The 27,909-nt window shown below is 51.1% G+C and overlaps 1 protein-coding gene across 5 annotated transcripts; it reads right to left on the reverse strand.

Moving 5' to 3' along the window:
* APBB1 (amyloid beta precursor protein binding family B member 1) lies at positions 1–25,598 on the reverse strand. 5 transcript variants are annotated; one of them, XM_039470540.2, is made up of 14 exons: positions 25,468–25,598; positions 16,876–17,610; positions 9,276–9,451; positions 9,117–9,173; positions 8,948–9,033; positions 8,774–8,837; positions 8,204–8,353; positions 7,730–7,857; positions 7,226–7,340; positions 6,997–7,081; positions 6,610–6,693; positions 977–1,092; positions 664–840; positions 1–578 (listed from the first exon to the last, which is right to left on the reverse strand). In XM_039470540.2, the coding sequence occupies exons 2-14, from the start codon at positions 17,594–17,596 to the stop codon at positions 411–413; spliced, it is 2,127 nt and encodes a 708-aa protein (XP_039326474.1). In that variant the 5' UTR covers positions 17,597–17,610; positions 25,468–25,598; the 3' UTR covers positions 1–410. The 5 variants fall into 5 exon arrangements, with proteins under 5 accessions (XP_039326474.1, XP_039326472.1, XP_074257128.1 ...); XM_039470538.2 differs by having other exon boundaries at positions 9,276–9,466; XM_074401027.1 differs by lacking the exons at positions 16,876–17,610; positions 25,468–25,598 and adding an exon at positions 11,030–11,359.
* Between the last annotated feature and the right edge of the window lie 2,311 nt (positions 25,599–27,909).

The raw sequence follows: 27,909 nt of genomic DNA on the forward strand, positions 1-27,909 counted from the left end.
GCAGTGCAGACAGACTTTATTAGTGATATCAATACAGCAGAGGTGCCCATGGAGCAGGGGGAAGGGACCCATGCCTGGACCAGTCCCTTCCTCCTCCTGCCCCTGCTGGGTCCTAGGAGGATAAGGCCTGGCCTGGACCAGTTCCTCCTGTTCCACCTGAAACACATGGGGATGGAGAGCCAGGGCTGGCCTTGTTTCCTGCTCCTCTTGTTATCACTCCAGTGTTATCGCCTCCTTGAAGGGATTAGATCTCTCCCTCCCTAGCTCCTAGGCAGGGAACCCTAGCTATTGGGAAGGGGCATATTTGGGAGGTCTGAGGCCTAGGAATAGCCTCTAGACCCCTCCCTAACCCACACCCTTTAGTTCCCTGGGGCCCAACACAAGCAGGTGGAGGGAAGGTGGGGGCTTCTTCATGGGGTATGAGCCCCCAGCCGTTTGGGCTTCAGGGAGCCCCACAGCGACTGAACACCTCTGCGGACAGTCCACCCTACACGCCGTGCCACAGACTCAGCAGGGGGTGCTGGGAGGCAGGAGGTGGAGGCCTGGGAACGGGCATCCAGACACTTCTGGTAGCGAAGCTGCAGAGGCAAGCGGGGCAGTCACTCTCCATCCAGCCTGTCTCACATGGGGCCACGCCACCACCCCACCACCCTACCCACTTACCATGCACGCAGCCTGCACAGCCTCTGAGAGGCTGGCAGCATTGGGCTCGCACCAGAACATGTGGCAGCAGAAGGAGGCTGGGCCAGCAGCCATGATGAATGCGAACGTGTGGACATCTCTGCCCACGGCCAGGAAGGAAAGGAAACGCACCCGACACTCTCCCAGCACTGCCTCTGTCTGCAGAGAGGGAACTCAGTTAAAAAGGAACACCACCCGCACTGTTCCACATCCATCTTAGCAGCAGCTCTTCCCCTCACCCCCAGTCTTCCCTCCATGGCAAGGCACAGCCATGACTTCTACCTCAGCTCTTTACCTGCTGGTGCAAGATGGTGAGGGTAGCAGGGGCCACACTGACATGACTTGGGGTCCACTGTTCACGGCTGCTGGAGGACAGGACTGACTCGAGGGCCCCATTAATCACATCTACCCCTAGAACATACGGACACAAGACACCACTGAGGGTAGAGAGAGGATACCCCAGCTCTACCCTAGACCTCTTGCTCCACCCAGTCAAACCCAGGGCCTTTGCCCCATCCCCACTTTACCAGTATCCAAGTATCCCTTCCCTGGGGCTCTCCTCACCAGGCTTCAGTGACTGGGCATTTTCCTACTTTTTAAGATCTTGAATCCTAGGCTCGTTATTTTCACTGGCTCTGCCTATTTCTCCACCCTTCTAAACTGACTGACCTCCCAAAGTTCTGACTTCCCCAAATCTTGCTCTCTCAGTGCTCATCCCACTCAGATACCACATTGCTTCCCACCACAATAACTCCCAAATCAGTCCCTACAGGCCAGTCCTCTCCCAAGAGCCAATATTTTTTTTTAAGATATCCATTTCGAGAAGTGATTACTTGGTATCACAGTGTGTTAAGTCATTACAGTATATTACCTCATTTGTGCCCACACAACACAACTTCACAATAATAACTTTTTTTTTTTCTGAGACAGGGTCTTGCCCTGTTGCCCATAGGCTGGAGTGCAATGGTGCTGTCTCGGCTCACTGCAACCTCTGCCTCCCAGGTTCAAACAATTCTCCTGCCTCAGCCTCTTGAGTAGCTGAGATTACAGGTGCCCACCACCACGCCCACCTAATTTTTGTAATTTTAGTAGAGACGGGGTTTCACCATGCTGGCCAGGCTGGTCTCAAACTCCTGACCTTGTGATCCCCCCACCTTTGCCTCCCAAAGTGTTAAAATTAAAGTGTGAGCCACTGCACCTGGCCCTACTTTATTTCCATTTTACACATAAGAAAACTGAAGAGATAGGCTGGGCACGGTGGCTCATGCCTGTAATCCTAGCACTTTGGGAGATCAAGGTGGGTGGATCACCTGAGGTCAGGAGTTCAAGACCAGCCTGGCCATCATGGAGAAACACCATTTAAAAAAAAAAAAGAAAGAAAAAGAAAGAAAGAAAACTGAAGAGATAGGTAATATGCCTTAGGTCCCATCGAGGAATGGGGACCTGAGTTCAGGAAATCTGATTCCACAGCTTGGGTTCTTAGCCATGCCTTTCTCCTACCTCTTCTCTGTATTACTAGTTTTCAGAACTAGAAGGGCTTTCAAGATCTTAGTTCTACTCGAGAACGTCTACAACATACTCAAAGGCCAAGGAACCCAAGGTTCCTGACTTTTAGTTCAATCAACTTTCTCTCATCAACACATGGTCTCTCCACCTCAAACCATAAACATTTCCCCTCATGGATTCCACTTTTGCTTGCACTCAGCAGAGCACCAAGGCAGGAGCACATGGTGTGGCCAAGGCATCAGTTTTAGTCCCCACACTCATAAGCTGGCTGTGTGAGCTACTGTCTCTGTGCAATGCCGGTGCAAAAGGCACATGCCTCTGTGGTCCACTCCCAGACCCTCTGCCCCTTTTAGTGCCTCTCAGCTCCCACTGGGAGTAGACCATATGGACTCTTTGTGGGCAGAGAACAAATGTCTTCTTTGAATGTCTTCTCCCACCTTGGCCTTGATCATCTTTCTTCTGGCTGGATCATGGCCAAACTGCTCCTGAAAGGATGCAAGTCTTCCAAAAACTGGCCTCACCGGAGCTGTCAAGCCTCATATTTTACTGCTCCCTGAGCTTCAAATGATTTGTGTAGCATTATTATTAACAATTAATCCTGGCAAATGGCCTGTAAGGCAGATGGGGAATGCAAAGCAAGAGAAGAGAATGCCCTTGAGGGATGCAGACTGCAACTGAAGGAAAAGCCTCTGTCTCCAGTGCCCTTTCCCTGCCGGACTGAGAAACTCCAGATTGTCATCCTTCAGGTCTCCACCTAGGTGCTGCCTAGGAAGCCATCCCTGCTGCAGGGCAGGGAGAGGACAACTTTGAGATAACTCTCACCACAACATCTTGTAACTCCTGGAAAACTTTTTTCCACACTGGGCTGTGGCCATCTTAAGAACAGAAATGGTAATTTAATTCATCCCTCTGTCCCCAGTTCTAACACAGGGCTTATCTGCTGAAGAAATTCCAGATGCATGAGCAAGTCACTCTCAAAGCAGCATGGGCAAATGCACCCAAACTGGTAAAACCAAGTGTCACAGAAGTGGATAGACCAGGCCAGATTGCAGAGTGCTTCAAAAGCCAGGCAGAGGGGTGTGATGTTTACAACATTTAGGCCAGGGCAACTGTAAATCTCAAAGTTCAGGTGTGTGACAGGGACATTAACATCAAACTGCTGAATAGATGGGGCTGTGGGAGGCGGAGTCTGGCCTCAGAGTTTTGGGAGGTCTGGCAGGGAAGTGGCAAAAACAGTGAAAGCAGTGGAGCAAAGTCTGGAAAAAGGCTGTCAGATTTGATAACAACTCAGGGCTGAAACCTACACCTTGACCTCCAGCCCCAAATGCAATCCTCCTTATCCTGCTGTGCTTTTCTTTTCCCTATTTTTTTTTTTTTTTTTTTTTTTGAGATGGAATCTTGCTCTGTCACCCAGGCTGGAGTGCAATGGTGTGATCTCAACTCACTGCAACCTCCAACTCCGGGTTCAAGCGATTCTCCTGTCTCAGCCTCCTGAGTAGCTGGGAATACAGGTGCCCGCCACCATGCTTGGCTAATTTTTGTATTTTTTAGTAGAGTCAGGGTTTCACCATGTTGGTCAGGCTGGTCTCGAACTCCTGATCTCAGGTGATCCACCCACCTCAGCCTCCCAAAGTGCTGGGATTACAGGCGTAAGCCACTGCACCCAGGCTCAGTTGTTGCCTTCTAACATACTCCACAGCGTACTCATTTTATTGTCTGTCTCTCCTTGTTAGAATGTAAGCTACATAAAGGCGGGATCTTTGTCAGTCTTGTTCATTAATGCATGCCAAGAAGCTAGAATAGTACCTGACATGTATCAGGCACTCAATCCCACTTGTTGAATGAATGAATGATTAATGAATGAATACTGCAGCTTCTGGAGGGGCTAATATTAAAAAGGGAGATTACAAAAGGAGCATAAAATGAAGCAGGAAGTAAGTTTAGAGACCACTTGTCCAAAAGTGTGGAGTCGATGGGGCAGTCAAGGGTCACAGGTAGCTGATCTGGCATAGTGAGGATATGAGTAAAGTGGTAGATGGAAAGGAACACATATGGGAATCGGGGTAACAACTGGAAGAGCCTAGAAGGGTTTAGAAATTGAGGATGAAAAGAAGGAACGCAAAGGCACAGGGGTCAGCATGCTTTTCTCACCTCCAGTTCCAAGTCTTTGGCAATGCCATTGAATCCAAATGAAATACCCACTCCTCTCTGCAAATTCAAGCCTTCTTTCAAAACCTCAGTTCAATCCCCACCTTTTCTAGCAAGGGTCCCCTCTTTCAATGTAAGATTTTGGACATGAAAGTCAGCACGATATGAGGGAAAGTGCAGAGAATTAAAGATGACCGGGGTTTGACTCCTAGGTCTACCTTTCCTGGCCACGTAATCAGAAGCAAGTCTCATTTATTCATTAATTCACTTTTAAATTCATTCATCGAACATTCGTTGAGTTCTTCCTATGTGCCTTTTGACATGATGCCCGACCACTTCTTCAGGTAGCCTCTTTTCTTCGTCCTGCCTCTCTGCTGTTGTCACTATCCTTGGCAGTTTCTTTCTCCACCCATCCATTGAATGTTGGAGGGCATCAAGGTTATGGCTAGCCTTATTTCCCTCTCGCTCCAGGATGCCCACTTTCCAGGGTCAAGCTACTCTACATCCATGGCTTTGATTACCTCTACAACCCAATAATGCCAAAACTTCTATCTCCAGCTCAGACCTCTCCTCTCAGCTCCAGATCTGTGAATCCAGCTGCCAACCTGACTTTGCCTCTCAGTTTCCCCAGAGGCACCTCAAATTCAGCATGTTCAAAAGTGAGCCCACAAGCTCCACACTCAAATTGGCCTCTTCTAGCATCTGCCACCTTGAAAGAAAGAATCCACTATCCAGAAGGTCCAAAAGCCAGGAACCCAGGAGTCACCCTTAATGCCTCTGTCCCTCACCCACACTGAACCAACTGCCAAGGCCCGTTGACTAGACCTGTCTAAACAGCTCTTGAACCCACGCACTCCTCTTCAGCTCCACTGTTGTCCAAGATACTCTCATTACTGGCCAGGACTACTGGAAGAGCCTCCTAACCAAGCTGCTCACATCCACCTCCACCCGATTAACATTCCCCTCCATGAAATAGCCAAAGTGAGCTTTCAAAATTCAAATCTGATTAAGTCAAGTGCACTCTTGGAGACTTCAATAGCTCCCAACTGGTCTTAGGATGAAGGAAAAAATCATTAACACAGCCCCTGAGGTCCCTGACCTGGCAGCCTGACCGCTGCCCAGCTCTCAGCCTCATCTTGCACTGGCCTTCTCTCAGTACTTTAGAAGTTCCAAAGCACCTCCCACTGTTGACACTCATCTTTTCCCATCCCACCCCCACCTCCATTCCACTTGACCACATTCACTTCTATTCATTTTGTGGATTTCAGTTCAAATGGCACTTCCACAGGGAAGTCTTTTACGACCCCAGACTAGCCAAAATTCCTCTATTACATCTTGCTACATTCTCTCAGTGAATAACTCACACATTTATTTGTGTGATTATTTGATTAATTACTGTTTTTTTTTTTTTCTACCATAACCTTCTATAACCTCTATGAAAATGGGACTGTGGCCGCTGTTCTCTCAGTGCCTAGTCCAGGGCCTGCCACATGGTAAGCTTCAAAGAAACTTGTTAACTGAATGAACAAATAAAAAACAGACACCATGAAAGCACTGAGTTAAGAGTTAAGCAGATCAGGCCGGGAGCAGTGGCTCACGCCTGTAATCCCAGCACTCTCGGAGGCTGAGGTGGGTGGATCACTTGAGATCAGGAGCTCAAGACCAGCCTGGCCTACACAGTGAAACTCCATCTCCACTAAACACAAAAATTAGCCAGGTGTGGTGGCGGGAGCCCGTAATCCCAGATACTCAGGAGGCTGAGGCAGGAGAATTGCTTGAACCCGGGAGGCAGAGGCTGCAGTGAGCTGAGACTGTGCCACAGCACTCCAGCCTGCGGGACACAGTGAGACCCTGTTTTCTTGTTTTTAAAGTACTTTGAAACAATAAAGTACGTGACAATTATGCTCACTGCTCCCTTCTCCAGATGCTCCCAGCCTACAGCTGGTGCTGTAATACTAAACCCAGCTACAGGCTGCTGCCTGGTGTCTCCAGTCATCTAACATCTACCTCCCAATCCAACCAAAGCTTTTCCATGGGATGTAGGAGTGGGGTCTCCCTCTGTGCCTGGTTCGGCACAGCTCAGGTGACTGATGCTCAGCAAAGGCGTGCTGACTGCTACCACAGGCAGGACAGGGAGGTGGGATGCATTTTAAAGGGTAGGAAGACACCAAGCATGAGGAAGGTTCTGGTAGAGGAAGTGCTAGAAGGCACAGGGTAGGGGCAGAGCTTTGGGATGAAGGTAGCAGCCCCTAGATATAGAATGGACACACATACCAACAGGTTTAGCAACAGGTACATTCCCCAGGTAATAGACTTGGAACTTCTGGACCAACTCATTCTTAGGCGCTGGGAATTCCACTATGGGAAAGAAGAGGAGGTTGATCATGGTGGCAGACCTTGCTCACCCCCAGTTCCCACCGGCAGGGCATAAGCTGGGCACTTGCCCAGCCAAGGCCCTACTTTCATCTTGTCCCCTCCCTCCAGTTAAAGGGAAGTAGGGGACAAGATGAAAGTAGCAGCAGTGTGGCTCCACTTATTGGAGTATTCAGTCTTCATGTGTTCATTTTTCTATCAGGGCTGTCCAGGAGCTCATGCCTTTCCTTGGGTCTCTCACCTTTGCCAACAAAGCAGAGCTGGGCCTGGAGGGGTTTTGACACTAACCTTGGAAAGGGACATCCACAAGTTTAGAGTGGTCCAGGGAGAGTCCATTTACCAAGCAGCGGGCATTACGCCGTTCGGCCATGATCTGAGGAAGGAAGGGAAATGAGGAGCCAGGGAGAATTTGTTAGAGCCTCATTGCCCTGGTGCCCCCCCACCCCACTCAGTGACCCCACCCACACCCTTGTAGAGCGAAGGCGGCAGCTAGTCCGGGGAGTGGAGGGAGCCGTGCCTTAGAGCAGATCTCATGCAGGCTTGTGGCGATGTTCTTGGCGGGTGCTTCACAGCGAAACACGTGGCACTTGAGCATCTGGGTCAGCTTATCACGAGCTACGTAGGCAAAGTCCCTGTTGGGGGAGGGGCACCTCAGTGTCTCCCAGTGCCAGCCAGTGCTGAGCCTGGTCCCCTCCCTACCCACGTCCTCCCTGCCCATCACAGCTCCTCCAGGCCTTCTGCCCGCAGCTGGTCCCCCGTAGGTGCTGCCTTCTGGAGGGAGGGTAGACAGGCAAGCATGCTGAGGTGGAGGGTAATGGTGGAGCATAGCAGGTAGGAAGGGGCAGGGCACAGGAGGGGAGCTTGGGCACTTCCAGGCATCTGGTCCAGGTGTAGGAGGGGGAAAACAAGCATAGTACCTCTCTCTGGGTCCAGCAGCACAAGAGAGGCAAAGAACAGAGTTAGAGAGAGGACTCTGATGCCGGACGAACTCCCACCCTGGAATCCCAGGGCCTGTTCCCACCTTCCACTGTCCCGCCCGACGCCCCACACGCGGATGCTGATGATGGGCTGGGCGTGCAGCAGTGCCTGGCTCTGTGGCTCCACTAGCTTTAGCGTCTCGTCCTCCAGCTGTAGTAGCAGATCCTTTCCCTGCAGGCCCAGAAGCAGGCACTCAGTGGGACTCCAGCTGGAATGGTGGCTGATCTCTGCCCCCTGCAGCTCAGGGGATGTTAGCTACAGCTCTGGGGCCCCTGCTTTGGTGTCAGACCACCCGGCCTGCTGGCGTCACTCTAGTGGAGGTCACCTGTCATCTCTCACATGGACTCTACAGTTGTTAGGCTACCATCTCCCAAGGTCCCAACCACAGGGCTACCACTCAGGGTGGGCCAATATCCCCCTTCCTTTCCCACCCCACTGCGGGCAGGTCAGATCTCCCATCTCTCACAATTTCCTTCACACGCCCACAGCACCGCCCACCACTGGCTCGGGTCCTTACTTCCCCCCAGCCCCCAGACATGGGGTCATGCAGGTTGTTTTTGTGGTAAGAGAGCTGACGGATGCAATTGTTGACTGCCACACTGCTGCGTCCAGGGGCCAGCTCCTCCTCGGTCATCTCCACCCAGCCTAAGGAGCGCACGGCGAAACACTGCCAGGCACAGAAGAGGGGCAGGAGGCAGAGGATCTGAGTCAAACTGGAGAGCTCCCAGCACAGGACAGAGCAGAGTTCCTGACTCGGAGCGTGGCAGGAGGCAGGGTGTTCTGAACTAAGACGGAGAAGCTCCGCAAACAGGATGTGGTCAGGGAGAGGGAGATGTCAGATGAGACCCCGGCTAGTACAAAGCAGCACCTGAACCAAGACTATGAGGGCCCCCAACTGGGCTGTTGGGCTGGTTGATTTAAAAATTGAAGTGCCTCCAGCTCAGACACAGGGCTCTATGCTGAGACTGGAAGAACTCCTAACTCAGGACCTGGGGAGCTGTGCTGAGACCCCTCAGAGCACAACATGAGGGGCTGTCCCACACACAGAAGGGCCCGGCCTTAGAATGGGTGTCAGTCTTGAACAAACCTTGATCCCTGGGTTGGTATTCCGTGGGGGAAGCTTCTCCTCCTCTTGGGGCAACGGCTCTGGGCTGAAGGCAGATGGTAACGCTTAGCACAGGGCCCCCATAAATGGAGCTGTCCCAAGGCCCCTTCCAGACAGAACCATCCCACTGCCAGCCCACCACATCTGGCGGCTCACCTGAGGCTCTGAGCTGGGAAGGTCAATGTCCCCTCCTCAGGTTCCTTCAGTCCCAGCTCCCTTGGGGCCTCATCACTGGGTTCATCCTTGGGAAGGGGATTGAGGAATCAGGATCAAAATGATGCCCCTTTTCCACCTGTCCCCTGGTAAAACAGGTCCCCTTACCCACCTTCCAAAACTCTCCATCCTCAAAGCCTTCTCCATGAGTAAAACCCGTCCAGGTGAGCTAGGAGGAGAGATGGGAGCAGTAAGCGGGTGTCTTATCCTACTCTAGCAGCACACACTCCCTCCACCCCCGGCCCAAAACAAACAGGCCCGTGAGCCTCACCTGGGACTCCTCTTGGGGGCTGCTCCCCTGTGAGGGGGAGGCCCGGCCAGGGGGTTCCCACTGGGTGGTCCCTGTCGGGATGTGCCAGTAATAGGTCCCTGAGGTATCCTGGACCCTCATCCATCCAGCCGGCAGGTCGGAATCCGTCTCGAAGGCGTTGGGGTTCCAGAAGGAATCTGCCAGGTGGGAGGCTTGGTGAGGGTCAGCCTACCCAACAAGCAGACAGCCGGTGCTTATGCCCAGTCCTCTCTGGGACCCCATGGTTGAGAATGGGTGGAGGAAGAGCTATACCACAACACAGTTCCTGCTTCCTCCTAAAGCCTACAGCCTGGAGTCACCACATGTGGGGCCACCAGTAGGAAACAAAGCTCAGGTCTCCTCCTGGGCCCTGCTAGTAGCTAATGTGGCCACACTGTGGAAAGGAGGAAGGCAGGGAAGAAAGAAGGAAGGGAGCAAGGGAGGTTGGGTGACCCCAATCAACCTCCTTTCACACATATCTATATCTCTGTACATGAAGGTGAACACTTTCCAACTCCTGCACACATACATGTACACACAGACACACAACACATGCAAGCCCTACTACATACCTGTGCAGCCACAAACACTAGTATATGCAACACAGAAAATGCCAGCACAGAAGGCAGGTATCACACACAGGTGCACATGTATGTGCAGGGGCAAACACACACACCAACATTAGCCATACACTTAAGCAGACACCACAGAGGTGAGTGCACATGCAGCTAAACATACCAGCCCCTGCCACACAGGTGTGCAGATACCACACCACAATGGCCTCTAACACACGTGTGGGTATCACACATACAGGCAGACCCACACTCAGACACATGGCATACGTCAACCCCTACCAAATATGTGCAGACACCACAGACACCCACTCCCTGACCCTTGCCGCACAATTGCAGGCAAACATGTCATGCACATACACACATACACACATACCTCACATCTGTGTCATACACCCTTTCTGCCGGCAGAGCCACACCACTCCATTCCTCCCTGTAACCCGCTCATGCGTCCTCTAACTCTTCTCTCTCTTCCAGCCCCACCCCACATGATGCTCAGCCTCGTGCTGCCCCTCACCTGGGCTGCTGTCCTGCAGGATGATGGCCAGGAAAAAGTCCTGGGAGAACATGGCGCTCATTCCCGGGCCCTCCTGCCTCCACCCTCCCTCCTCACAGCCCCTCCAGCCCAGCCAGCTGGGCTCACAGCCTGGTGCTGGGCTGCAGAGAAAAGCTCATCCCGCCCCCTTCTCACCAGGGCAGAGCGTCTGCCAGGCAAGATCCTCCCCCGCCTGGAGCTTGCTAGGGAGGGGCCAGGACCACCATGCTAGGGCATCTCCTTTGGGAGTGGGGAAGGGAGGAGAAAGGGAGGTTCATGAGACCCCAACCCCTCCTGCTCACACCTCTTCTTCCTCACCCTGGCTCCCCTCCCCAATCTTGAATCTCCATCCCACCCTTCAGTGGTCACCTCAGTGCCCAAGCCAAGCCCAGTGTTAGGGACACCAGGGGACTCAGCCCCTCAGGAATACCCAGCTGCCTGGGGCCTTGTAGAGCCTATAGCTCTCAGCATAAATAGGGTGTGGTTTCAAGGCCTTCAGGGATCCAGCCCCTGTCCAGGACATGCACAGCCGCTTGAACGCAAGGGTGAGCTTTAAAGTCCTGGGCCCCAGCAGGCATGAGGCTGGGCTTGGGGCTTCCCAGCACCACCCCCCCCCCACCCCGCCTCACCTGCCAGGGCCCAGCTAGGCTGCAGCGTCTCCTCGGCAACCGCAGCACCAGGACCGGCTGGGAGCGCCCAGACTGCTGACGTGCTTCCCGTTACCAGGGAAACCAGGAATCCTGACTGGTCCAAGAGGCAGCACTAAGGGACAGACAGTCCCAAGACCCCGGCTGCTGGGCAACCAGACACAGCGGGGCTGGGAGTGGGCGTGGTTACACCAAGGTGGCTGCACACCTGATGAGTTACTCAGGCAGGGTGCTTCACCATCCTCAGCTTCCAAATGAAGTGGGCCACGGACATCCAACGAGGAGGGGCTCTTGCCCATCCACCTTCTAGGCAGCCATCACCGCCTCTCCCCCACCCCAACTTCCCCCCACCTCACACCCTACAGAATAAGGTTTGCAGCTAACCTGAAACTCAGCTGAGGCTCAGGGAATACCTGCTCTTCCCCAGAGACCCTCCATTGCCTCAGGACTCTCCTGCTAGAACCTTCCAGGAACACCACACCTAGGGCCTCCATGCCCTCCAAAGCCACAGCCTGCTTCATGAGGGCTGGACACTTCTGGAATCTGGGGACCAGTTTGCCATCTCCTGATTGAGTCACACACACCAATCCATCTGCCATCCCTGCCAGCCTGTGCCTTCCTGTTTCGAAGAGCTGCATCCTTCCGATCTGTCCTGGAAGGGCAGCTTCTCCCCGCTTGGCCATCTGGGAGGCCCTTCTGGAGCTTGGCACATCTCCCTCCAAGCACAGCCCACCCCGGCTTTTGCTTTCACACACATGCATTTATTCCAGAATACACACCTTCACTCCTGCATCAATTCATGCAAGCACTTACACATTAAATGTTCATGTATCATTCATTCATTCATTCATTCATTCACAAATGCCTTAGTGGGGAAACCAGGTGTACTCACTTGCTCAGGAATCAGTGATTGACTTAATGCTCTCCCCTTCTCTCCACCCCACATCATTAACGTAGCCCAGGCTACTTGCATTTTTTTACCTGGATCATTGCAACAACATCGTAACTGGTCTTTCTCTTCCTGTCTAGTCTCCTCCAAACTCAGCTGCACACTACAGCCCAAATGATTCTGCTGAGATACTCATCAAGTAATTTTCCAAATTAGTCCTCTTAATTGTTTTGTCACTGCCCTCAGGATGAAGTCCAAATTCCTCCCCAGGTTTTAGGTGCTGTCATGAACCTGTCTGCCTCTCAGCCTTATCTCTGGCCACTCCCCATCCCCCTTCTCTCTCTTTGCTTGGGACATGCCCCTTGTCCTTTCCCAGCCCACCTCTATTTCTCTCAATCTTCACCTGGCTATCAGCTACTTCTCCTTCAGACATCAGTGTACAGGTACCTTCTCAAAACTAACCCATTGCCCTTTCTGCCACCACTCACACAGGCAGGGTCAGGGGCCCCTCCTGTACTTTCCCAGCCCCAAAGAGCTCATCACACTGATCATAACCACCTGTTTCTTTCTTTGACTCCTTACCAGGCTGTGAAGGCCATGAGGGTAAGAACATCTTTGCCCCAAAGTATACATTTCCAGCATTTAGGACAAGGCCTGGAGCAGAGTATGAATCCAACACAGGTAGTAAAGTTTACTCATTCATCATTCATTTAATTCATGAATTCATGCATTTATGCATTCAATCATAACTCTATGAATATCCTACAATAGGAAGGAGAAAATAATTTTTGCTCAATTCTAGCCTCATTCCTGCAGGAGCACAAACCTCTGCAGCCCTCATGGTCGCAGCAACACAGTCACAAAAGAGCAATCGGTGACTTAGCCCCTTTCCTGGGCTGGCCCCCACCTCTATCCTCAACTCACAAAGTCTCCCCCAGTGCACGATCCTTGACAATCCCCTCGCCATTCCAACATCCTTGCTGAGGTCACTGCCCAGCATGCCCGTCCCAGCTCTTCAGCAGTTCTGGCCTCCTACTCCTAGAAGCTTCATAGGTGGTTCATAGTTGCAGCCACCACAGTGACCATCCCCGGGGCGATTGAGCAACTAGGCCTCTATTTGGCCATTGACTCACATCCCCTAGGGTTGCAAACTTGCAACCTACAACCTGCAAACTGATGCAAGCCTCAGATAGACTGTGTGTGGCCTGCACAGTGTTTTTTTAAAAACAGAATTAATTGGCTAGGCACAGTGGCTCACACCTGTAATCCTAGCACTCTGGGAGGCTGAGGCAGGCAAATCATGAGGCCAGAAGTTTGAGACCGGCCTGACCAGCATGGCGAAACCCCCGTCTCTACTAAAAATACAAAACTTAGCCAGGCATGGAGGCGTGCACCTGTAATCCCAGTTACTCAGGAGCCTGAGGTAGGAAAATTGCTTGAACCTGGGAGGTGGAGGTTGCAATGAGCCGAGATTACACCTGTGGGACAGAGTGAGACTCCGTCTCAAAAAACAAAAAACGAAACCAGAATTTCTTGATAACATTTAGAAATTGGGCTATTTTACACCAATATCTAGTTTTCAGTTTCCCTTTACCTGGCTGCTTTGAAACTATGTTTTTCCTCACCCCAATCCCAAAAGTAATCAGCTGGAGTGGAGGAGGGGCTGTTCCTTTTCAAAGGAGCTGAGGCAATGACTACTAAAGGCCACTAACAAAAAGAGAGGCAATCAGACTTTGCCTTTGGTAAAAGTACTTAATACCACCTGTGAAATATTCTTGCAAAAGCAAAACACAAAAACACTCACATCTGAGTCTGATCAAGGCTCTAGAACTAACTACCAATTTACCGGAAACCCAGGGGAAGAGGAGCACAGTAAACACAACCACAGGAGAGAGTCTGAAAAATCCAGATCATAGAAAACCCAGGACAAACAAATGATTCTTCAGTTAAAAAACAAAAGCAAAACTGCAAGCAAATAAAATAGAGGGGTAACTTGATTAGGCCAAACACACTGGCTCATGCCTGTAAACCTAGTGCTTTGGGAAGCCAAGGTAGGAGGATTGTTTGAGAACAGGAGTTCAAGACCAGCCTGGGCAACATAGTGAGACACTGTCTACTTTAAAAAGAGGGAAAGAGGGAGAGAGAAACAGATCAACTATGTACCTACTACTTGGATACTGATTCACACAATACAGACTATTTATTTATTTAGAGACAGAGTCTTGCTCTGTCACCCAGGCTAGAGTGCAGTGGTGCCATCCCAGCTCACTGCAACCTCCAACTCCCAGGATGAAGCGATTTTCCTGCCTCAGCCTCCCCAGTAGCTGGGACTACAGGTGTACGCCACCACACCTGGCTAATACCTTTCTCTCTTTTCTTTCTTTTTCTTTCTTTCTTTTTCTTTCTTTCTTTCCTTCCTTCTTTCCCTTCCCTTCCCTTCCTTCCTTTCCTTCTTTTCCCTTCCCTTCCTCTTTCTTCCTTCCTTCCTTTCTTCCTTCTTTCTCTCTCTCTTTCCTTCTTTTGAGATGGAGACTGGCTCTGTTGCCCAGGCTGGAGTGCAGTAGCACAATCTCGGCTCAGTCCAACTCCCACCTCCTGATTTGAAGCAATTCCCCTGCCTCAGCCTCCAGAGTAGCTGGGATTACAGACACAAACCACCGTGCCTGGAGAATTTTTGTATTTTTAGTGGAGACAGTGCTTTGCCATGTTGGCCAGGCTGATCTCAGACTTTTGACTTCAAGTGATCCGCCCACCTCAGCCACCCAAAATGCTGGGATTATAGGCATGAGCCACCACGCCCAGACAATTTTTGTTTTTGTAGAAAATGGGCTTTCACCATGTTGGCCAGGCTGGTCTTGAACTTGTGGACTCAAGCAATCCACCCACCTTAGCCTTCCAAAATGCTGGAATTATAGGTGTGAGCCACTGTGCCCGGCCTTAATCCAGCCTTTTAAAAAACAAAAATACCAACTGCATATTCAATGACATTAAGAAATCATTGTTAAATTTTTGTAGGTACAATAATGATATTGTGGTAGAGTTTTTTAAAAAGGAGTTTTATCTTTTAGAAATGCAAAAGGAAACATTTATTTTTTCATTTATTTTTGAGACAGGGTCCCTCTCTGCCACCCAGGCTGGAGTGCACTGGCACAATCATGGCTCACTGTAGCCTCATCCTCCTCAGGATCAAGTGACCCTCTCAGGTCAGTCACCTGAGTAGCTGAGACCACAGCAGCTGACATCACCACTCCCGGCTAATTTTTTTTTGTATTTTTTTTACAGAGACAGGGTTTTGCCATATTGCCCAGGCTGGTCTTGAACTCCTGGGCTCAAGCAATCTGCCCATCTTAGCCTTCCAAACTAATGGGATTACAGGCGTGAGTCACTAAACATTTATAGATAAAAGCGTTTGCTTCAGAATCACCTAGGCTGGGGCCTAGAAATGGGAGAACAGCATGCACATAGCAAGATTAGTTATGTATTGATAATTGTTAAAACTGGGTCATGGGTAAATCAGGTTCATTATTCACTACTCTATACCTTTGCATATGTTTGAAATTTCCAGAATTAGGTTTTCTTTTTCTTTTCTTTTTTTTTTTCTTTTTTTGAGACAGAGTCTCGCTCTGTCACCCAGGCTGGAGTGCAATGGCAGAATCTTGGCTCACTGTAACCTCCATTTCCCTGGCTCAAGCAATTCTCCTACCTCAGCCTCCTGAGTAGCTGGTATTACAGGCACGCGCCACCGCGCCCAGCAATTTTTGAAGTTTTAGCAGAAACAGGGTTTCACCATGTTGCCCAGGCTGGTCTTGAACTACTGACCTCAGGTGATCCACCCACCTCGGCTTCCCAGAGTGCTGCAGGCATGAGCCAGCCCAGAATGAATTTTTCGAAGGGTATGGTGTGCAGCCCTAGGCTCACCTGAACTGCATGTTCTCTACAAAGATTGCACAGTTGGGGGATGGGTATGGTGTCTGCCGCCTGGTGAGGATGGGGGTCTTTCCTAATCTTTCTTAGCCTTCCACCTGCAGAACTCCAGGGCTGTGACTACAGCCCATTCTCTCCACCCGTTGTTCTCTGCTTTTCCTATATTCTCTACATAACATTAGAAAATGTGGAGACTCAGCTTATTTAAATGGGACATATTTAATGAGTAATCCTAATATCTATTCTCCTTCTCCTACCCACAGGGTTTTGTTTTCTAACCTTTTTCAATATCCTATGCCTGAAAAAACTGTATCCTTGCAATGGTGCTCTGTATAGGACATACGGATTATAAGCACACAACATCCCCAGTCTTTCCAAACAGACTTCTGTGGGGTTTCACTGTGTAGGCCAGGCTGATCTCAAACTCCTGACCTATTGGGAGCTGGCTGCTCCCAACAGGTGTGGCCTGTTAAAATGGGGCAGATGCTTCCAAGGGCACCTAAGTGCACTGTGCTCTGTGCATTGGTGGCAGTGTAACACAGGGCCAAAAGCTCAGGCCTGGACTCGGACCTGGTTTAGCTCTCAGTTCTACTGTAATCTCAGCCTGTCTGTGATCTGAAGAAAGCTACTAAACCTCTCTGGGTCCCTTTTTTTTGTTATCTGTAATATGGGAATAATGATAGTATTTACCTCACAGCTTTATTGTGAAGATAAAGCCTAAAAATGCTGAGCAGAGGACCAGTTACCTAGTAAGTGTCCAGTAAATAAACTAGACCACTTATCAACCATGGTGGCATGCATAACGGATAAATCCATCCATCAGGGCATGCATGATGGTCTGCTCTACCAGAATATCCAAGCACTCTCTGAATGAGAAAGCCTGGTGGACATGGCCCGCTGTAGCCTGAGGACATGGGCTCTCAGCTCACCTCAGGCTGGCACTGGCCTCCGTATGAGAGGCCTAACCTCTGCCCTCACACCCTCCCACATGCCCATGTCAAGCTCCACAAGGTACCTGTGTCCTCTGGGGAGCCATAGGAGGGACTGCCCTGGGATAAGGTAGCCCAGCTTGAGTCCTCGTCACTGGCCGCACTGTTCCGCATGCCAAACAGGAGGATGGCACTCTTGGTGTGTTCCCGGGGGCCATCTGTAAGGGCCTGGGGCCCAGGAGGGGCCTCCACACTCTCCAGGGGCTCAGGCAGCCCTGGGGGAGAAGACAAGTCCTCCTCCTCGTCCTCCTCCTCATCATCATCATCTTCCTCCTCGGCCTCCCCTGCTGCCTTCTCCTCTCCCTCGTCTGGCCCCTGCTCTTGGGTGCTGATGATCAGGCCAGGTCCTCGTAGGCCTCGGTTGGCCGTGTTGTGGGCTGAGAGCTCCAACTCAGAGTACAGGTGTATCAGGCCTTTGGGGACCAAGGGTGCCATCTCAGGCTCCTGGCTGGCCTCCTCCGCCAAGGTCAAGGTCACATTGCGATTCTGGTCACGGTGGGCCGTGGCGGCCCGACGCAGCTGGTTCTGGCCCTCTTTTAGCCACTTGGCATTGGCGGGGCCTGGCTCAGGCCCACCACCCTCCCCCATGGCGCTTCGCAGGTCCTTGGGTCCCACAGCTGTGGCCTGCAGCTTGGCGTTGAGCAGCTGGTTGTGGGCAGCGTGCAGGGGCAGGGGTAGGCTCAGTGCAGGGCCTCCGTGGCTGTTGGCATTAATGGCCGACTGGCTCAGTGACGACGGAACAGACATGGCCTTGGCAGCTCCTGCGGGGTGGGGAGGGGAGACGCTGTTGAGCCTCTGGTCCAGGACAGCAACATCCCTGCTTCTGCCCCAGGCTATGCCCTGTGCCTCATCATCTCCCTGTACTAAGCAGGCTAGCACCCATGGCTCTCTATCCCATGAGAATGACTGGGCTCAACCTCTGTCCCAGCACCATCACCCCCATCACAGGCCAGGCCCAGGTCTGAGGACCACCGCATCCCTATATCCCCTGCTCTGAGCTTGCTGGGATGGCACAGCTGGCGCCTGCTCTGCCCTTGGTCCCACCAGCAGGGCCTTCACACAATGGCTCTCTGTGTCTCCCCACCCCACAGCTCATCCACCCGGGGCTTACTGTGCCAGGAACACCACTAGCATGGGACTGGCTCATGTGTTCTGGACACTGATGACTGACTCTCCCTCTCCTCCTGCCACACTTCCATCCCAAGCCCCACCACTGTAAGCTCCCCAGGCTGTGTTCCCACTGTCATAAATCACTCAGCTCAACCAGTCCCCATATCCACCCCATATCAAGGACTGTGAGGACAGGGGTAAATAAGCTGCAAAACCAGCCCTGCAGGGCATAGCACTGGAAGGCAGGTCACATAGGGCAGGCCCTTGGCCACAATTCATGGTTCCTCTGGCCACCTGAAGCTACATCTTGGTGACTATTTCCATATTTCCATAAGTAGCTCCCATTGGGCATTGGTCCCTCTGCCAGTCCTTAGAATGCCCTGTCCTGAGTCACTATAGGAGCCTTTCCCCTGGGTCCTCCAGCCTTTCAGATCTTTGTTTTGTTTTGATTTGAGACTTCTTGTCAGTCAGGCCGCAGTGCAATGGCACGATCTCAGCTCACTGCAATCTCCACCTACTGGGTTCAAGTGATTTTCCTGTCTCAGACTACTGAGTAGCTGGGATTACAGGTGACCACCACCATGCCCAGCTAATTTTTGTAGTTTTAGTAGAGACCAGGTTTCGAGATGTTGGCCAGGCTGGTCTCGAACTCCTGACCTCCTGATCCACCCACCTCGGCCTCCCAAAGTGTTGGGATTACAGGCATGAGCCACCATGTCCGTCCCAGCCTTTCAGATCTTTGACCAAATGTCACAGCTTCAGTGAAGCCTTCCTTGAACACCCATTTTAAAACCATAGGCTACCTCGGCCCCTCCTCAGCAACCCCTAAACACTTCCCTAGTGCCTGTCGCCATGTGACAAGCCAATTTATTGTTTACTTTGTCTAATGATTGTCTCCTTATGACTATAATTTATAATTCCCATGTTGATGAGGATTTTGCCTTTTCTGGTTAAACACAGTATGCCTAGTGCCTAGCATAGACCTGGCACAGAGCAGGAACTCCATTCATATTTGTTGAATGAATGTATGAATCAGTTCCCATGTCCTCCAGGCCTCGCTTTGGCATCTCCTCTGCCAGTGTCAGAAAACACTTTGGTTACGTTACTGTGCCTCATGGTGCCCCAAACAAACTCCACCTGCCTTTCAGGTAAGAGGACAGCTCCCCCTCCCGACCCCTCCTTCCGACTGCCTCCTCATAGGCCTCCGTGGGTCAGCTTCTCCGAAATGCAACCGTTTGAGTCCCAACTGTCCTTCCAACCCGGGGACCCACCCTCGGGCCCCATTCCATGCTCCCCACTCTCCCTGACCTTCCTACCGCTCTGCTACTCTCCTTCCTGGAACACCACAATAAAGTACACTCTCCCTGGACCCTCAGCACCCCCCTATTTCAGTTATTTCTCCCTGACCAACCACTGCCCACTTCTCTCTCATCCTGAGCCCTCCATGCAAGCCCTCCTTCAGACAGCCCCTACCGCATTACTCCCTCCTCCCTCGATGGCCTCACTGATTCTCTCTTCCTACCTGACCCTTCCCCCAACACACAATTCTCCCTCACTGACCGTTCCAACAAAGACTGCACTGCATTCTTTCTTTTTTTTTTTTTTTTTTTTTTGAGACAGAGTTTTGCTCTTGTTACCCAGGCTGGAGTGCAATGGCGCGATCTCGGCTCACCGCAACCTCCGCCTCCTGGGTTCAGGCAATTCTCATGCCTCAACCTCCTGAGTAGCTGGGATTACAGGCACGAGCCACCATGCCCAGCTAATTTTTTGTATTTTTAGTAGAGACGGGGTTTCACCATGTTGACCAGGATGATCTCGATCTCTTGACCTCGTGATCCACCCGCCTCGGCCTCCCAAAGTGCTGGGATTACAGGCTTGAGCCACCGCGCCCGGCCATGCACTGCATTCTTTCTAATTCCTACTGTACAGTCCTTTCTCACTGATGTCTTATCTGAGAGTTCCTCATCTCCCTGTTCCTCTGCCATGAGTTCTTTTTCCCCCCGACTCCCCACTATCCCACTTCCCTCTGTGTCCTCAGCGCTAAGCACAGGTGCTGCAGCTGCCTAAGCAAGGCTCACCCATCTCTCCAGGTGCTGTGCGCCCAGGCTGGAGTGCAATGGCGTGATCTCAGCTCACTGCAACGTCCGCCTCCCAGGTTCAAGCGATTCTCCTGCCTCAGCCTCCTGAGTAGCTGGGATTACAGGCTCTGGCCACCACGCCCATCTAATTTTTGTTTTTTTGTTTTTTTGTTTTTTTTAAGTAGAGGGGGTTTCACCATGTTGGCCAGGCTGGTCTCGAACTCCTGACCTCAGGTGATCCACCTGCCTTGGCCTCCCAAAATGCTGGGATTATAGGTGTGAGCCATAGCTCCCAGCCTCATAGCTTACCTTGCTGTGTCTCTAGTTCCTCAGACCCTAGTGTGATGCTACCCATATATCTGTAAAATGAAAAAGGTTTCAGTGCATGTGTCTGCCTCACGTGTAGCTGTTGATCTGCTCAGTGTGGCTCCGCCTGGCCAATAAGAAAACTCATGGCCAGTGGAATAAAAGAAGAAAAAAATAGACAGCTCTGCCTCCTCCCAGAACCACAGTAATTTTCCAAAAATGGAAACCAGATTGTGTCACTCCTTGGTTCAGAAAATTAGAGGGCTCACCACTGCCTTTAGGATAATGTCTGCACTCATCAGCAGAACAAACAAGAGCCCCCTTGAGCCAGCTCCTATAACCTGTCAGACCTCCCCCCACTTCCCACCTCCTTTATACCTTATACTCCAGCCACGTGAAGTGTGTGGCAGATTCTGGAACATGTCGCACACTCTTAAAGCCCTGGGTCTTTGTTTATACTGCTCCCTCAGCCTAGAATTCTGTCTTCCCTTGTGAGAAGCTCTGCTTGTATTTCAAAACTAATCTCAGCAGCCACAGCTCTGAGCAGTCTTTCCTGTTCTCTCCCCACCCTCAAGTGACTATTCTCTCCTCCCTGTTTCACAACGACCGGGACCACATTCTATCAGAATATCTGAGATGGTGTCTTATTTAATTTCACATTCCCATTACTTGAGAGAGTGTGCCGTGTGCCGCCACAGACTGGGCTGTCGCGCAGAAGGAAAGGAAGGATGAGCAGGAGAGACACAGCGGGTGGGAGAAACTAAGAAACTCAGAACTGGCTGGGAATAGGTACCAAGAAAGGCTGTGTGGCCCAATGGGCTGGGGAGGAGCAAAGAGTGTGTTTGGGAGGGTGTCAGAGAATGCCAAAGGGTCCCTGAGAGGGAAGTAAGATGGGACAGGAGTCCTGGAGAGGTGAGGACTGAGATCTAGGAAAAGGGAGGGAGAAAGGTAGCTTAGAACAACATCTTGGCTCAGACACTGTTCAAGAGTGGCATCTCCATGGGTTTCAGGAAGTAGAAGACTCCATGACTCTGCCATGCTCAGAGGACCTTAAGGATGGCAAGCCCTTTTCTGAAGCAGTGGTGTACGGAGCCAGGTTTCTCAAAGGTCAGGCTGAGACCAGCATCCTTGGCACTAGGAGATATGATCTGAGAAGGGTGCAGGAACTGTGAGGCTGAAACAGTGAAGAGCCAAGTTGACTGCAGGGCAGCCCTGCTAATCTGGTCACCAGGGCAGGAAGTATTAGAGGAGGATTGGGGAGACTGTTTAAGTGCTGAAACCTGAGCGTCTAGCTTGAGGTAGTATGGTCACCAATACCCCACTGCTCGAGGTAAAAAATATAACCTCAGTCCAATTTTTTAAAGAAGAAACACAACCTAACCTCTCCCCTCTCACTGGAGTTACCAAAGGATGCAAAGAGCCAAATAGGTTCTGGCTCAAGGCAGGGAGCTAGGCAGGGGCCCCAGGGCAGGAACTGAAAGAAGTAGCCACTAAACCTGAAGATCCTGGTATCAGACCAGAGGGGCAGGGGTTGAGTCTTGCCCAAAGTCAGGAGTCAGGTAATCTGACAGTTTACCATATGCCAGACACTGTGCTGGACACAGGGGAGAGTGATGAATAAAAAAGAAATGGATCCTCCTTTGGAGGAGTTCTCAGTTTAGGGGGAAACAGGCATTGAACAACTCGCTACGACGCAGTGTAACGCCAACATCTAGGACAGTGCCTGGCACCCACAGCATTCCCTATTTGTTAACTGAATATTATGCAGGACGAAGAGCACGACATTACAGGAACCTGGGGTTCACTACAGCCCAGACATCAGCAAAGGCCTGCCTGAGACTAGGACACAACTCTCTGTGGCCCACCCCTCTCAGAGGATGATCTCCCCTCCTAATTCACAGAGGAAGGGGAAGCCATCCGACTGGGGAACATCCTCAAACATAAAACCCAACCAAACTTCAGCACCTATCCCTTTCTCTCCTTCCGAAAACCAACTGCCTCACCTATAATTTGGATTCTTCCTAAGATGCCTGTCCAGGAATTGTATACCACTGTTTATCTATTTTCTCCTCTATAATCAACCTCTCCTTCTCAATAGGACCCCCTCTCTCCCAACCTCACCTGACACTCCTTCAGAGCCACTCATTGTTCTTTCCTCCCCCATGCAGGCAAACTTCTTGAGAGAGTTGTCTCACTCACTGTTGCCACTTCCTCACCTCCCACTCACTCCTCAACCCTTTCCAAGCCTGCTTCCACTCCCAGCACGACTCAGCGACAGCTCCCACCAAGGTCAACGTGACCCCTATGTCATTCAATCCAACAGACACAGTCCTCATCTTCGGTGCCCTCCCAACAGCATCTGACCCCATGGATCGCTCTCATCCAGCCTCTCTCAGTGGCCTCCACACTTTCATCTCCTGGCTTACTTTTACACTTCTCATTACTGTTTGCTGGGTTCCTAGACTCCTTTGCTGCCTCATATTCTCATGCCCTTTTCTCTTTTTCATCCTACAATTGATATAGGTATTCATTCACATCCACAGCTTCAGTTATACACTAATGATTTCCCAATTCACATCTCCATTTCGGACCCCTCACCTGAGCTCCAGACAAGTACATTCAACTTTCTATTCAACATCCCCACTTGGACGTCTCAAGCTAATACACCTACTCGTGTTTCCCACTCCCACACACTAACTGGTCCTCTTTCAGGATCCTGGCTCATGGAATGATACAACCCATCTTATTCTGTGAATCTGAAGTAGGAGTACGTCCTTGACGTCCTTCTGCTGCACTCCCTATGTTCAATCCATCCCTCTGATAATTTCCTCTCCGAGAAAAATTTCTAGACTTCATCGACTCTCCACATCCACTATCATCAAGGATAAAGACTTTAAGACAAAATACTTTTTTTTTTTTTCTTTTTTGAGATGGAGTGGCAAGACCTCGGCTCACTGCAACCTCTGCCCTCTGGGTTTAAGCGATTCTCCTGTCTCAGCCTCCTGAGTAGCTGGGATTACAGGCACACACCACCATGCCTGACTAATTTTTTCTACTTTCAGTAGAGATGGGTTTTTGTCATATTGGCCAGACTGGTCTTGAACTCATGACCTCAGGTGATCCGCCCACCTCAGACTCCCAAAGTGCAGGGATTACAGGCATGAGCCACCATGCCCAGCCCTTAAGACAAAATTCCTAACGTGGCCTAAATTTTCTGCTCAGTCTGGCACCTGCTTTCCTCCTCTCTGCTCCTGGCTTTGGTCACTCTGCTCTGTAGCCTCAGTGGCCTTCTTCTGATTCCTCAAAGACATTATGTGTTTTCTTTCTACAAGGTGTTTGCACATGATTCCCATGCTGCCTGGGACCTCTTCTCCTACTCTCTAAGTTGAATTAACTTCTACTCATCCGTTATATTTTAGTTCAAACGTCGCGCTCTCAGAGAAGCCATCCTGGACCCTTTCTCCCTATCCCCAAAACCAATTTAGCTGCTGCTCTTGGTGTTCTCAAGGCACCACACAGCTTTTCTTCATGGTATCTAGTACATTTGTAATGATATTTTTATTTGATTTTTCTTCTAGATTGTCAGCTCCAAGGACCCATCTCTTTTGCTCACAATTATATCTTCAGGACCTAACACAGTGCCTGGCATATAGTAGGTGCTCAAATCATATGTGTTGAATGAATAAGTGATTGGAAGCATTTTTTAAAGCATCACTCTGGGTGCTGTGTTGAGAATAGTTAAAGGGAGGTAGGCAAGAGGGTATGCTGTTAAAGTAGTCAAGGAAAAAAAAAAAAGGTGGTGGCTGAGATTAACCTGGGTGGCAGTGGGGAAAGAGTGAAATGAATGGATATGAGAAATACTTAGGCAGTGGATGTGACAGAACTTGGTGAAATGAGATGCAGAGGGTGAGAGGGGGGTTAATCTTGAGTCTTGCTCATGACTCCAGATTGGCAAATAGCCACTTCTGAGATTTGAAGGAAGAAGAGATTTGGAAGTAGGGTACAGAGAAAACCAGGGACAATAGCTCAGCTTGGAATCTATAGGTTTGGAATTCCTGATTGTCTTTCAAGGAGATGTCAAGAGGGCAGCTGGATATATGAGTATGGATTTCAGGAAAGAAGTCTGAGCTGGATATATATATTTGGGACTCATTAGCATATATATGAAATTTGAAGCTTTGGGAGTGAATAAAATATCTGGGGAGAAAGAACAGAGAATGAAAGAAGACAGCTCGGGTCAGAGCCAAGAGTCTCACCAGCATCTAAAGAGAGGAGAAGGAAGCAAATGAGATTGAGAAGAGCAGACAATGCTGCAGGACAGAAAGCAGGAAAAATGCTTCAAGGAGCGCGAACAGACCCCACGGAAGACTACTCAGAGGTAAAGAAGATAACAGCAAAGTGTCCACTGGAGTTCTCCACAAGGTCTCCAGTGACCTTGGCATGGACAGTTTCAGTGGGTGTCAGGGACACAGAGTGGAGTGATTTTAAGAATGAATGGGAAGTAAGGAAATGAAGACAGCAAGCGTAGACTCTGAAGGGTGGAGAGAGCTAGGACCATAGCGGGAGGGGCTCAGAATGCAAGAGATAACATAGGCAGATTCAAAACAGGTTAGGAACTGGCAGTGGGAAAACTGCTCCTAATGAGTGTTCCTGACAGTGCTGGGCCCTGGCTGAGCAGGGGACACAGCCGCCCCAAGGCACACCCCTCGGTCGCTGAGGGCAACAGAATGCGGCTTGACAGATTTCGGGCCTGGGATCCCTGCTGGAATCGGCGGCGCGGCCAGCCAGCCCACCCCACCCCAAGTCCCCTTCCCGGCCCTGGGCCTCCCCTCCCCCAACCCTCACCGACCCTCGCTTCGCGTCCTCCATACCCGCCCCTAGTCACCCCGAGGGGCAGGAGGTAAAGGACAGCGGAGGGGGCCGTGTGAGTACCCGAGTGGACCCCGCGATAGGGGGTATGAGAGGACGGTCTGCAGGCGCGCGGTGGGAGGGCGGCCCGGGGATGGGGGATGGGGCCCGGCCGGGGGACCCCGGCTACTGCGGAGAAGAGGCGTCAGGGTCCGCCGGCCGCTGGGGATCGGGACGCAGTCACCAGGGCTGGGCCGGGGCAGGGACAGCTCCTACCTGCGCGGCGAGGCCCCGGGCCCAGATGACGGAGGTGGCTCAGGCTGCGGGGTTCGGGCTCCGCCGCGGCTTCTCCATCACAACATCCCCCGCCCAGGAGCGCGCGGGCCGCGGGTCCGCGCCCCGAGCGGCGGAGGCGCGCGCAGGGGGAGGGGGAGGGGGAGGGGCGCCATCTTGGGGCGGGCGCGGGAGCGAGCTCCGCGGGCGCGGGACTTGCCGCAGCTTCCTGGGGGCCTCGCTCTGCAGGAGACCCTCTGCCCCAGGTGAGCCCCGCGGTCCAGCCCTCCCAGCAGAGATCCCTGCAGCCGCTTCCCTGGGACCCCGGCCTAGCGCGGCGCCGTCCTCCTCCACGGTGCCACAGACTCACCCTGCGCGCCCCCTAGGGCCCTGGCCCCGCACCCCCCACGGGCAGACGCGCGGACCAGGCTGGAGCCCTGGTGGCTGTGGCGGTGCGGGGACCGCGCCCGCGCCCGGAGGGATTCCGGGGAAGCAGCCCGCTCCGCTCCTGCTGCACCGCTCCCCGACGTCGTGGTGGGGAGGCTCTGAGGACACAGCGTTGCTGATGATAATAGCTCCTATTTATTGACCACTTACACCGGGCCGGGCTCTGTGTTAAACCGTTGATGCGCATTAATCTTCACATCGGCCCTGTAAAATCACCAGATTTTTATCCTCATTTTTCAGAGGCTGATGCTAAGATTAAGACAGGTAAAGCGACTTGCCCGCAGTCACAGTGACGAATTTAGACTGGAGCTTCAATGATTCTTGACACTGAACTACCCCTGCTGCTGAACATAAAACTGACATCAAGGCCTGGAAAATGTCAAGAATACATTTCTCCCCTGTGGAAATTCACAGGGAAGGGAAGATTGTGAACGAAAAGTGTAAAGATGTAAAGAAAGACGGTGGGGTGCAACATTTACTACAGACCCTCCCTAGGTAATGGAATACATCCCAGTGGTCAGATCAGTGAACCAGAGGCCATGAAGGATAATGAGAGGTTACATTACCATTCAGAAAGCCTCTAAATACTACCCCCTCTAAGGTGCCTAAAACTAAACATATCCAAATCTTCGTTCTTTCTTTCTTTCTTTCTTTTTCTTTCTTTCAGGGCAGGGTCTCTATCACCCAGGCTGAAGTACAGTGGCAGGATCACGGCTTTATGAAGCCCCGACCTCCAGGGCTCAGGTTATCCTCCCACCTCAGCCTCTGGAGTACCTGGACCACAGGCACGTGCCACCGCACCTGGCTTTTTGTTTTTTCAGTAGAGATAGGGTCTCACTGTGTTCTCCAGACTGGTCCAGAACTCGTGTGCTCAAGTGATCCTCCCACCTCAGCCTCGCAAAGTGCTGAGATTGCAGGCATCAGCCACCCCACCAAGCTTGAATTCATTATTACATCCCCCTTCATGAGTCATCTAAGGAGTTTCTCTGGGGTGAAAAAGAATGCTCTTCAACACACACACACACACACACACACACCACAACAACACACATCCTACACTGGACAAAGCTCCACTCCATCCATTCCAATGAATGACACCAACTACTGACTTCCCAATCCAGAAGTTTCAAGGTCATCTTTGAATATACTTTTATTTTACTTGAGGTAAATATAAATGTTTTAACTTTTTATTATGGAAAATTTCAAATATATACTAAAGTAGAAAGAACAATATAATGAACTCTCATATATCTGTCATTCAGTTTCAACAATTATCAACTCATGGCCAATCGTTTATAGTGATTTGACAAATGTCTCTGATATATGAACCATGTATCAGGTCCCAAGCCAGGCCCTAGGGATCCAAAGATGAATCAGATTTGACTGCATCTCACCTGGAGGAGATGACATCTGACCTGGGTTCTTGAAGGATGAATAAGAATTACACAAAAGAACAAAGGTATCCTCATTCACTCATTCATTCGTTTTCTTTCATCAAATAATTACTGTGTGTGAGTTACTGTCCTTGGTGCTAGCAACAGGTCAAGAAAGAAGATACAGTTCCGTCTCTCAAACAACTTGAAATTTAACAGGGGAAAGCGACATTAAATGTGTAATTAGGAATGTGATAAATATCTTGAAGGAGATGTGTGAGTGGGCTTACACACAGGGACCTATGTGAGTGGGCTTAATTTGGCCTGGGAGGTTTAGGAGGCTTTCATAGGAAGTGACAAGTCAGTGAGGGAAAGGGATGAAGGAGCTAGAGGTCAGCCAGGAGAAGAGAAAAGTATTCTAAGTAGCAGGAGAAGTACAGGAAGGTCACTATGGGTGTTGATATAGTTTGGATATTCATCCCTGATCAAATCTCATGTTGAATTGTAATCTCCAATGCTGGTGGTCGGGCCTGGTGGGAGGTGTTCGGGTCTTAGGGGTGGATCTCTCATGGCTTGATGCTGTCTCTCCATGATGAGTGAGTTGTTGTGAAATCTGGTTATTTAA

Source organism: Saimiri boliviensis, chromosome 6, assembly GCF_048565385.1.
Source record: "Saimiri boliviensis isolate mSaiBol1 chromosome 6, mSaiBol1.pri, whole genome shotgun sequence".
Classification (NCBI taxonomy): domain Eukaryota; kingdom Metazoa; phylum Chordata; class Mammalia; order Primates; family Cebidae; genus Saimiri; species Saimiri boliviensis.

Bases quoted from the DNA above. Each gene is read 5' to 3' on its own strand.
- APBB1 (XM_039470538.2), bottom strand. From the start codon at position 17,596: ATGTCTGTTCCGTCGTCACTGAGCCAGTCGGCCATTAATGCCAACAGC. The intron at 9,467-16,875 runs GTACCTTGTGGA...ACCCTCACCAAG, and splicing joins TGGCTCCCCAGAGGACACAG to CCTCCCACCTGGCAGATTCC. The intron at 7,858-8,203 runs GTAAGGACCCGA...CTGGGCCTGCAG, and splicing joins TGTCTGGGGGCTGGGGGGAA to GGAAAGGATCTGCTACTACA.